At 39.3% G+C, this 12,363-nt stretch overlaps 1 protein-coding gene across 4 annotated transcripts; it reads right to left on the bottom strand.

The window, feature by feature from the left end:
* Positions 1 to 435: 435 nt before the first annotated feature.
* LOC131468123 (solute carrier family 2, facilitated glucose transporter member 1-like) lies at positions 436 to 8,872 on the bottom strand. Of its 4 annotated transcripts, none has more exons than XM_058642042.1 (10): positions 8,704 to 8,870; positions 6,635 to 6,727; positions 6,015 to 6,175; positions 4,840 to 5,080; positions 3,853 to 4,015; positions 3,145 to 3,332; positions 2,899 to 3,003; positions 2,692 to 2,793; positions 2,407 to 2,610; positions 436 to 2,135 (listed from the first exon to the last, which is right to left on the bottom strand). In XM_058642042.1, the coding sequence occupies exons 1-10, from the start codon at positions 8,719 to 8,721 to the stop codon at positions 1,932 to 1,934; spliced, it is 1,479 nt and encodes a 492-aa protein (XP_058498025.1). In that variant the 5' UTR covers positions 8,722 to 8,870; the 3' UTR covers positions 436 to 1,931. The 4 variants fall into 4 exon arrangements, with proteins under 4 accessions (XP_058498025.1, XP_058498024.1, XP_058498022.1 ...); XM_058642041.1 differs by lacking the exon at positions 8,704 to 8,870 and adding an exon at positions 7,814 to 7,966; XM_058642039.1 differs by having other exon boundaries at positions 2,407 to 2,793; positions 8,704 to 8,872.
* Positions 8,873 to 12,363: the final 3,491 nt, after the last annotated feature.

The raw sequence follows: 12,363 nt of genomic DNA, 5'->3' as shown, positions 1-12,363 counted from the left end.
TCACAATATAAACATGTATGATGCAAAATGCAGATTTGTACAGTAAAAAAAAAAACTTAAAATGGGTACGTACGTGCGTGTGTGTGTTCGTTTCTTTTCTGATCATTCTGCAACGATGCAATGACAGAACACATATATGCACTGTAAAAAACGACGAATGGCTTAATTTATAATCTTCAGTTCAATTGGAAAGACAGCTTGAACATTAGCTTTGTTTCAAAGAACAAAGTTGGATCTCTTGTTGACAAGAAGTTGGAATTCATCACTAATTATTTCATGTTTAAATAAATGAAATTAAAAAAATGAACACGTATTGCTCAAATATTCTTTTACAGTGTAATAATCCAAATACAATTTTCTTAATTGCAGTAAAGGCTGTACCTTTACTATTTGTAATTTCTTCCAAAAGGAAACACATTTACATCCATCCATCTATCCATGAATTCCACATAGAAATGACTTTATTTACTTTATTTACTAAAACACAGTAAAGTACAGACTGTTTGACACACACATTTCAACACATGCAAATCACAGTAAATCACATGCACTTTGTGCAAGTGTTTCTCAGATATACAGTAATGTGTAAATGAATTATAAATGTATCAGAAGAAAAGATTTGCTTTCGTGCGACGGTAAATGATTGAGGAGGGTGCAGTGAGACAGGTGAAGATAACGTTCTCACAGAGACCTACTACACATAGTCGTGCCATGCTTGTTTTTCAAAATCACATTCACAAAGCAACACTGAACGTTAATATCAGTTAGAATATTCAGTCTAATACTTCAAACTTGATCTGTTTAACAGAAAATAAAAAAAAGAAGCAAAAGTGCATAACAACAGACATTAGCTACGGATAAGAGCATAGATGATGGACGAGAAATAACTTAAAATTAGATCAAATGATGTTCTGAAATTTTCACAATCTGATCTATTTTATTGTGAAGATGGCTGAGATGGTGACTGGGTTGTTTTTTTATCCTAAAAAAAGCACATTTAACACATCACTTGTGTTATTTAGGAGGGTTTAATTGCATAAATTGAATTAACTTCCCATCAGTATGTTTGTATAAGTATATAATAATTCTTAGCCTTAGGACAAGGGTGGACAAACCAGCCTGAGTGAGTGTTTTGTTTTTTGCATTAACCAACGAAGAACATAGCAAATAAAAGCTGTATCTATTGGTGATTTTCCATTATACAGTTCGAGCACTATACTCTACTCCACTTAACTCTACTAACATTTGGTATCAGGCACGTCATTTTCCATTATTGTACCTCCAAAATGTGGATGGGGCCTCGCGTTGTTTTATGTGAGACGCAAACAAACAATGTAGAGACAGGCAAAGAGACAGGTTCTTTTTCCAGTGTACTGAATCATTAGAGTCAATAAATTAAAAAGATTTGTTCACCAACATCATTCAGTACTTCCTTCCTGCATGACTCCGTCTGTCACATTGATGAATATTGATATTTTAGAAATTTCCTTTGCTAAATTTTGGTAGATTAAAGCATGTTTTCAGGATTTTGATCCACTGATAACTGATCTTCTTGTGTCGGATATTGTGCTCATGACCCTTGCAGTGACAACTCTATCTGACCAATCAGTGGCCGGCAGAGCAGGTACCAAAAAGCACCAGGTACCAGGTACTATCACTGTCGTGCTAGAACTGTATAATGGAAAAGCGCAGTATGGGAACCTCGTCAGCGGACGGACAACCTGATACCTCTCTGGTATTATTTATTGCTTTGTCTTCTAGGCTGGTTGGTTTTCCCAGTTCTCCAGTGATCTGTCCACTCTTATATGAAAGTCTGTCTTGAAGACTCACATTTTACACAATTTATTTTATTGCATATTTGATGCCGATTGAGTTGTTAAACTGTGCCTCAAGTGTCAGAGATACAGTAGGTTTGCGCACACAGCTGCTTTCTAAAGGTCAGGATCATCTCCCCTCAGGGTGTCGAACTCTTCCGCGGCCGAGTACTTGTCCAGCTGACCCGCCGACTGGCGGAAGCCGGCCGCAATCTCGTCGAAGGTGCGGCCCTTCGTCTCCGGCACCTTGAGGTAGGTGAAGACGAAGAAGCCGAGCAACATGACAGTGAAGATGATGAAGACGTACGGGCCAAAGAGTTGCTGCAGTGAAACAGACGGCGGTTAAGAAGCTTTCCTGCATTTTGTGAACACACCTGCCAATTTATTAGGTACACCCGTGAAAGTGCTCGTAGACGTGGTCAAGATGCCCGCTCATCGACCAAGATTTCCATGCACAACCAAACCTTGAAGCAGCAGCAGAAGACCAAACCACTCCTGCCACTTTACAAGTTGTCCCGTGTACCTAATAAACTGGTGGGTGAGAGTAATTTGACGTAACTGAGGATGTCATTTCTAATTAAATCTGTCTTACCTCAACGTACTGGAAACCCATCCCCACTAAGAAGTTGGCAGACCAATTGGAGCAACCAGCGACCGCGATGGCAGCAGGCCGGGGACCCTGACTGAAGAGTTCGGCGATAATGAACCAGGGAATGGGGCCGGGTCCAATTTCAAAGAAAGCCACGAAGCTGAAGATGGCTGCGATGCTGACATACGACATCCACCTGAGCTGCTCCTGTGGACGAATGAATAAGTCGTGAATAAGTGACTTTATTTCAAAAGCGATAATTAGTGTTGAAAACGTCTCCAAACGTACCAACAACGCCATGGCGATCGTCAGACACACGGCTGAAACGGCCATCCCCATCAAACCGATGAGGTGAAGGGGTCTCCTGCCCACTCGCTCCACCACAAACAACTGCACAGAGAGAAAGAAACATGGTGAATTAGTACAAGATTTTCTTTTTTTTGTTGTTTTTCAAATGTTTTTTTTGGGGGGGGGGGGGGGGGGGGGGGCACTTACTGAAACAACGGTGAAGACAGTGTTGACCACCCCTGTACCAATGGTTGCATAGACAGGCTGAGACACACCTGCTTTCTCAAAGATCCCGGTCGAGTAGTAGAACACCTAAAGACGATGATGGAACATGGGGACCAGTAACTTATACCACTTGTATCATACAGTTATTAGTACATGCTACATGGGTTTTTGAGTGGCCACTCTTTCATACTGACTTTTTAGGACACAACATCACATTTCTTGACTTACAGCATTGATTCCAGAAAACTGCTGTGAGAGCTGCAGCATGACGGCAACAAAGAGGGGCTGGCGGTAAGCGGGGGAGCGGAACAGCTCTAGGATGGTCACCTTCTTCTCCCTCTTCATCTGCCGGCACTCCTCCCTCATCTCGTGCATGTCGTCACTCACGTCGTCAGTGCCCCGTAGCTTAACCAGGACTGAAAAAAAACAGGTTTGAATCAGCTTCGAACAGGATTTATATTGACGTCAGCCTCTGTAATAATGACAATAATATGAAATCCTGAAAAAAGATGGATATGTGTATGATAATATAATACAATTGTGTCAATCCAACACCTCGATTATACATTTCCCAAATCCTCCATCTATTGGAAACTGATTACTCTGATAACCTCAACTGAAAGAAATCTTATTCTAGCTTCACAACCCTCTACATCAGCATCAGTCCAAATATATAATATAATACTAAAACTATTTAACCGTCTTTATGTTGCCTAAGACAAGTGTTCTCAAACTGGTTGCTTGACAGATGACTTATTGAGGGCACCAGTGTGTGCAGTGCCAAATTTGACATTGTATGGATGAGAAATGCAAGATGTATTGGTAAAAATGTGACAGTTATATCTCTACCTAAAACACAAAGATTACAAACACACAGCGTACTGTCTCTCCCTCAAATAGTCTCTCCCTATGTTTCTATGTGTGCGCGTGTCTTACTGTTGCGGGCTTGGCTCTCTTCGTTGCATTCGATGAGCAGGTACCGGGGGCTCTCAGGACAGAAGGGCAGCAGGATGCACTGCAGCACTGCTGGCAGCAGGGTAAAACCCAAGAGCAGGGGCCACAGGGTGCTGTTCCCCAAGATAGACTCCATTCCAAAGATCTACATCAAGGACACAACACAGCAATCGCAATTTAACTCTTGCCACGATTGATACTGTGGCCTTAGGTCACAACAACACGGTCCGCCGCTTCAGTTCTGTCATTCCAAACATTCCACACGTACACAATAATCTAATTGGGTCCAATAATCAGACTAAGACCTAAGTCCAATTAAGAAGATTTGTGCCTTGGTTTCTTTTAGAATTTGTTTGTAGGCCATAGAAACAATGGAGTGAAGCTAAAGAACATATTTATTTGTATTGATTTTTCATAAAAAGACACATTTCACAACACAATACATGTCATGTCTGCTGTATGTGTTGCTACATTTGACCAAAAGCAGATTAGTCCGAATTAATATTATTCATATTAATTCTATAATCACATTGTTACGCATTTTTATTTAAACATACTTTTTAATTACAATCATTATTATAAAGTTTCCAAAGACGCCAACCACTATAAGCCTGAATTGTGGGACATTTATTTACAGAAGAAGCAGAAAACTTTATTTTTCTCTACCACTAATCCATCAATGCAACAAAGCTCCTAAGCTTTTGAATGAAAACAGATGTTTGAAAAGACATGACTCTGGTATTCTGATGGAATAAATGCTGTCAATCATCTTTTAGTTGAGTATTTGAGCAATGATTGATTGAATATCTTTATAAGTCATGGAGCAGCTGGAAAATCTGACATTATGGGTTTACATACCAAATACGAACCTTTGTATGTTTATACTTTTGAGATTTTTCGGCTTTAAAGATGCTGTAAAACTTAAAACACAAACGTGACAATTATGGGTCGGAGTTTTAAGGCTCTCACCTGGGCCATGAGAATGCCAATCACCACACCAAGCTGATGCAGAGTGCCCATTGCTCCACGGAGCGAGGTGGGCGAGATCTCTTCCACGTACATGGGCACAAAGCCAGTGGAAAGACCGGAGTAGACACCCACGATGAAACGGCCAGCGATGAGCATCTCGAAGGATTCAGCCATCTTAGAGAATCCCATACACGCAGCAGCGGCGAAGGCGAGAACGTTGGCCACAAACATGGAGTTCTTCCTTCAGAGAAAATGAGCACGTTCACAGGTCACGTTTACAGTTTTCTCGAAACATTGGCTCAATTTCTACAACTTCAAACACAAAATGAAAACGATCGTATTAGATTTCAGCTTCTCAATCAATTTGCTGTCATTTGTTGATTTGGCACAGTTTTTTATGCCTAATATGACTTTTATGACTTCCATTTATCCAGACTTGGGACTACTAGAACACTAGACGTGTCCCCCCATTTAGAGTGCTCAGGCGTACCCCAGCCCTTGACCTGGTGGGGATTCGAGCCAGCAACCAAACAACTTTGTCAAAAATTACTCCACTGAAACAATTCACACAGCTATCATGTGTGTATGGCTTACAGAGCATCAAACACAAGAAAGTTTGTTTATGTATATTTTGACTTTAGGATGTCATGTTTAAACGCATTAAATAGAATTATTATTATTTATATAATATACATATAATATATGTATTTTGGTCAAGAAATAACATCTACAGTACTACACATGTATATGCAACACTAATGTTGCCTATTTTACTCTCTATGTAGCAGAACATTAAAAAAAACAAACAGTATTTTTACTCAGGCAAGTGCGGGAAGTCACTTGAAACCACTATTATTTTGCGAGTTACATCAAGATTAATGGGCCCTTTGCACAGAGGCCATTTTGGCAGGTCATCACAGGTGTGTACCTTAGTGTCCTCAGTTTTAAGGTGCATGCTGGGTCACTGACACACCGTCATGACCTTCATGATCTGCAAAGAGCTCATGGCTAATCAGGGTGCTGCATTTTGAAGGTCATCGTTTGCAGGTGATTAAAATGAGCTAATGATGCATCTTTAGAATGATAATCAGAGTGAGACGGAGTGGAATTGCATTCAGAGTTTGGCAGTCAAGTTTTTGTGCATAGTTCTTTATTGACAAGAGGAAGAGTCATACCTGCCAAGGCGGGTAGCGAAGAGGCCGACAGAGAAGGAGCCCAACATTCCACCCACAGAGAAAATGGCCACAGAGAGAGACCAAAGAGCTGTTAAAGTTCCCTGATCGATGGGCTCTGAAAACCTGCTGAACCACGTCTCATTGTAGAAGCTCTCAATGGTCTGAAAACACAGAACGAAAACCAGTTTGTGTCACGTAGACTCAAATATCTCCGCTGTGTCACAGTAACGTCTGAGTACTGATTGGAAAAAGTGAATTTTAATGTAAGATCATATATTATTTAGGTTACAACTAGATATTTTTGGAAAACACTGAGGCAAATAAATAAATAATCAGGTATTGTGATAATTGGGTCTATAATTAATGTTATAAAGATCAATTGGTTTTTTTTCCCAGTAGGACCAAATATACTCTGCACAAGTGCTAAATTTAACAATTTAATTAATATTTAAACACAATAGGACTTAAAAACACTTGAGAATAGTGGTAAATTAAACTCTTTTAGTGCAGCTTTAACAATAGATTTTTATATAATATAATATAATATCCTAACTGATTTACTTTCACACTTCATGTAAACCTATCATGTTTTTACTCTGCTCACACAACAAAATACTCACACTCTGAGGAGCATTGATGACACCTGTGTTGTAGCCGAACTGGAGCGAGCCAATCACAGCCGTCCCTACAGCCATCATCAGCCGAAGAGTCACCTGTTGTTGTTATTGCAGCAGAGAGACACAGACAAATGTCAGCATGTGTCATCAACACAATAATCCAGTATGCACACAATCTGGACATCAAAACAAGAACCGTGCCACCACAAGGTGGCGACTGTGTGTTCCTCTTCTCTGCTCAGCACACCATCAGTAACAAACAGGCTTATTGGATTAGCCACGTTAAGGAGAGAGCGTGTTGGAGCCAAGAGGTTAAAAGCAGATGAGTGAGTGCAATACCTATAGTTAGCAACACAATGTTTAGTGTTCTGCAGCACATATGGGCTTCCATGTCTGCTGCAATGCTTCAGGTCAATGACTGTAGAGAAATCTCATATAGATTATTGCCTGGTTACAGACCATGTCTGTCTCCAATGCCTTACACAATTAATCCCAGAGAATTTAATGTAAACACAAGCTTAGCTATTAGCATAGCATAGCATAGAATAGAATATCAACTTTTTTCACAAGGAGGAAATAACTTGTGTTCCAGCAGCAGAAGAATAATAGATGGAGATAATAGGAAATAATAAATGCATACAAGATAATATATAAGGCAGGATAAATTAATGCAATGTAAAATGTTGTATTGTATTTTATATGATGCAAATATGAGGACCCATATGAGGGTCTCTGGTGCCAATCCCAGCTGACATAGGGCAAATAAAGGCTGCAGTTACAAAGACTCAAAACACCTCAAGTCAGCTCTGCCATCGGTTCCTGGAGCACAAATCCAGCAACAGCTAGAGGTAAAGGGGTCAACATCAGCAGATGTTTCACGAGGCAGTGACGAAGACCTAAGAGGTAAGTAAGACCATAGGTGCTTACGATTACTGGAAAATGGTTTCTGGCAAAGTGGAAGACTATCAGAAACTATATTCAGCTGGACAGTGCGGGGTCCAGTATCCAGTTTCTTTTAGGCCCTAAACCATTTAAAGCTTCCACAAACAAACATTGAGCTCCAGCTGAGAGGAGATGACCCGAGGATGGAAGTATTGCCAGTGCCTTCTCAATGACCTTAGGACATGCTGGAAATGAGAACACTTGCTGGAACTCAAACAAGTACACAAACAAACAACCGACCTCACTCATGGGTGATCTGCGGCTCATTGTAGATCAAGTCAAGACACCACGCAGATATGAAAAGCAGGGACGAGCGAGGAACTGTTCACCAGAAGAGTTATCAGACAGGACAATATTGAGAAGATCTGTTCAACCCCTTTATCTTGAGCACAAAGCAACTGTAGGTTGTGTTAATGAATATGTAAATGAGTTGATGTTAAAAGACATTAAAGGCAGCTTTATAGTTAAAAGGAAACATTTTATGTTTTGATCATAAAAGAACGTGTACTATCACGTAATTCAACTCTGTATTGAGTCATTTTTATAGAAACCGTCAGTTAAGCCCCCACATACAGTTATATACGTGTATATTTATATATATCGCCTTGTTCACCTTATGTGGAAGAACCCTTTTTTGTTGCGTACTAATTTAATTCTACTTCAAACGTCAAACACCAAGACCTTCAATCACAACACAACTCAACCCACTATGGGATAAAGTATTTCCATACATGTTATTTACTTCATAAACAGGCAGAAACTTAAAGTTAAACTTTGAATCACACGCTTCTGTCTAAGCTATAAAACAAAGCAGTGGTGTTACATTTTTCAATTGAACTTCCAAAACTGAAAATGAACCTTTCCTTATTATTATTTGTATGACCTCACATGCAGGCCCACATGCAGTACCTAAAATGTCCACTGCACACTTTTGGAAACACATTTTCATGAGCTCTTATTGTCTGACGGTGCAGGTGTCCCATCATGTTAAAGACATAACTTGTTTACTTGTGTAAATGTACTATCGTCACTATAAGTGTGAACACATGACAGCAGCGGTGAGTGTAAAGTCATTCCTTCACAACATATGATGACGTCGTGCATATCTACTGATAACAGACAGCTGTTACCTGGTCACTGCACTCCATGTCAGCTGCTCGGACTCACTTACAAAATAAAAGAAAAAAATTAATCCAGACCTTTAGTAAAGCATAAAGTCAGTATGTCTACTTTCTACGAAACCACAATGTTGTCATGGTGTTGGTCATCCAGTCCAGCCTCACTGGAAACAACTCTTTCTCAGTTTCTCTCTCTCGCCATTCACCTGCTGCAGTAAGCAGCTTAGCGACGTCAGTGCTAAGTGGATCTTGACGGGCTGTCGTGCCTCCAGAGAAGAGCAACGTAGGAATCCAGATTGGCTGAGAGGAGAAATGTGGCCTATATTCTCTGTAAAGCCTGACGTGAACCCTGAACACTACAGGTGCAGTGCTCAGGGTGGGAAGAAATAAGTGCCATTATAAAAATCTTCAGTGAATAACAAATAACCTAAGATCTTAGCAATGTTCACAACATTTTATCCAACTTACATTTCACATTCTTCATTCACTTGTATATGAAGTAGGCAAGTAAACTTCCAGCCCACAGCCTATTTTATTTGGTGTCCTGTTATTTTACTGTTCCCTCAGGACATAAATATAGCCAGAGGTCAGAAACATAATATAAACTTAACAATAATAGATATTGTTCTTCTTTTTCTCGCCTTCTCCATTGTGTTTAACAATTAAAAACAAGTTAATCAGACTTCACCCCATTCACGCATCAAACCTCTGGCGGCCTCTGTTGGTCATATTGGCAAGTCCAAGTGCGGAAGCACAAACAAACAAACAGACAGAGAGACACACAGAGCCACTAAACACAATACTTCACTCCCATATTCACTGTATTTGTTTAAATGTAGAATAATGCAGTTCTTTTGTTTCATATTTAAATCTTCTTTTCATCCTAGGAAAGCAAACACAGATGGTGTAAATTTTTTATCACATTATTCAAAAATCCTATTAATAAGTTTCGGGCAGAACCTTGTCTTATGTTTTCATTTTAAAACTAAAAATTGAATTAAGTCTGACAGAAACATTTTCAAAATAGTTGTTGTCATTCTAAAATGATGTTTACTGTGTTGTCAGTAAAAATCACCAGCTGAGGCCATATTGGATTGTATGTACTTCTAGGTGTTTAGTGTAGATACCTTCACCACCAGCTTCCACATGAGGGCGCTACTTTCTCAAATACTGGAGTGTTGTTGCTGGGATGATCCTCTGTATTGCTACAGTGATTCAAAAGGGTTTATTTAAGCATGTCCTTAGAAATAAACACAATTAAAAATAGAAAATCTGAACTGATGGAGGAGTTTAATGCAGTTACACAGATAAGCCATTGATTGTGGTACAGATTGCAATACTTGAAGCATTTTTTATGTTCTTTATATTTAACATCCTACTTGTATTCACGGCTCTTTTTGTGACAAATCTCTTGCAGTGTTCAGGTTACCAGGCCCCACACGGAAATCTGATTTTCAAATCTGTGTTCACACTACGGCACTCATATGGCGCGCCGTATTTTACCTTCTATTTTCCTCTAAATGGGAACATCATTTACAAAATTGACATCATGTTCCATTGAAGAACTGCTAAAACTAGTGATTACGCCTATAACTCATGTTAAAATTAAGTCATTTTCCTGTAGACTTCCATTCAAAATGACTCACAGAGTCGCCCCCTGGTGGTTCTTCAATATACCTTCAAATTGTTGTCTTCAACCTGCACAAACAGTGTGGCAAAATCAAACAGTGGAGGGGAACGATGTATATTTTATCAGACATATCTCACACTATTCTGTTGCTCTTGATAAAGCAAAAAGGTATTTGAGATGAATACGAAATACTCAAATTTGATCTGAATAGCAGTTTTAAACGCAGCTAGTCATCTGAGCGTAGTCTCTGTGCACACATGCTCTTTGAGTGTGTGTTTCGGAAGGAGAGAACATTTCCTCAATCTCTTAATGCCAACATATATAGCTGTAAACTCATCGACACATAATTACAACGCCTGTGAGCAATAAACAATAAACATACGGACTGAACACAGACATGCGGTCAGGACTGGGATGTAAAGTGAGCTTAAATACTAGTGAAGAGTGAGTGAATGAGTAACATGTGTAAGTAATCAGAGTCACTGGGGCGGGAAGAGACCACCATCAGGAAGTGAAGGAGAGAAAGTGGTGAGTATTTCAAAATAAAAGTAAAAACCTATGATTAAAACAACTGATGTGACACACACACACACACACATCAAACTGATTCTCTCCACCACAACAACACACTATTGTGTGTCTCACAGAGCATCAATAACACAAAATACAGTGGTATTAAACCCTTAAAAGTACATATATATACATATATATATATATTAATTTATGCATACAAGTATGTGGACATAAGTGTAAGGTTTGCGTTTTACACAACTGCACGCCACTTTTCTACTCTTTGATTGAAGTGTTTGCACAGGTGCAGCGTGTGTGAGACTAATTAGTGCTCATTGTGTTGTATTTTGAATTCAAGCGCGTGAACAAAGTGAGCGAAACGATGCAATTAGTGTTCAGAGGTGTGTGGGACTCTTCGTCTTACTAAGCATCAAATAAACACTGATGTAGTAAATTCAAAACTCGACCATCAAGTGTTCATGCATGTTACGTTTTTTTTTAAATGCAAATACATGTGGAAATAAGTTTTCCTTTTCTTGTTTTGGTGAGATGAGGTGTTTCTGGAACCAAAAACAGTAGAAGTACATTATCTTCATTATAAGTCATTTATCCCTCTGTCCACGTCTTTCAGTTCACACAGGTGCAACACGACTGGGACTATTTGGTAATCAGCATATTTTACACGTTTCCTCGCTCCAACGCACCTGATTTACATGAATGAGCCGTTACCAGGCTTTTGAAGAGCTTGATGAAGAGCCGACCATTTTAAATCAGACGTGTCGGAGCAGGGAATCGTGTAAAATGTGCAGGGTATGAGAAACCCTGACTTAAAAGTCTAATTACATAAGTCTGGGTAAAATATTCTAAAGCTAAAGTGAAGGCCCGGGGGAAGAGGTCTATAAAAGTGATTTAATGTTTGTAAGTGGAGGCAGATTTTAGGATTTAGGCACATTCAAAAGCAACCGGTTATTTCAGAGGTGTCAGACTGGTGAATATGTTAGTTAGCTACATTTTTACAATAGTCATAATAAGGCATTTAGTTTTAATTATCACATTATTAAATGTATTACATTAAATTGATAAACTTTTAGATTTAGATTTTAGATTTCTCTGTTTTTGATATTAATAGATTTATTTTGCGTCATAAATATGCTTTTATTGTGAAATATACACCATTCCATATCAAAACAAGTACTTTTACTTTGAAATTCTGCGAAAATCATCATGCATAGCTTTATTGCGATATTAGGATGGATTATTGTGCTAAACTCATATCGCCCACCCGCTGCTGAACACTTGTTTTTTTCCACTTTTTTTCCTCCTCTTGACCAGACTGTACACTCGTTGACCTCCACGTCGTCTGAGTTTGACACCTCTGGGTTGTTTGCTCGGGATGGGGTGTGAAGATGGAGGAGCTGTGAGAAAATAAGTTTTCCCTTTTCTTGTGAAGCATAGGGTTGGTTTTTTTTTGTCCCAAGGTGACAGACAGACAGACTGAATAAACTGAAACTGCTCCATTTAACTCCCAAAAT

Source organism: Solea solea, chromosome 11 (genome assembly GCF_958295425.1).
Source record: "Solea solea chromosome 11, fSolSol10.1, whole genome shotgun sequence".
Taxonomy (NCBI): domain Eukaryota; kingdom Metazoa; phylum Chordata; class Actinopteri; order Pleuronectiformes; family Soleidae; genus Solea; species Solea solea.
This window is presented reverse-complemented; position numbering and strand designations above follow the sequence as displayed.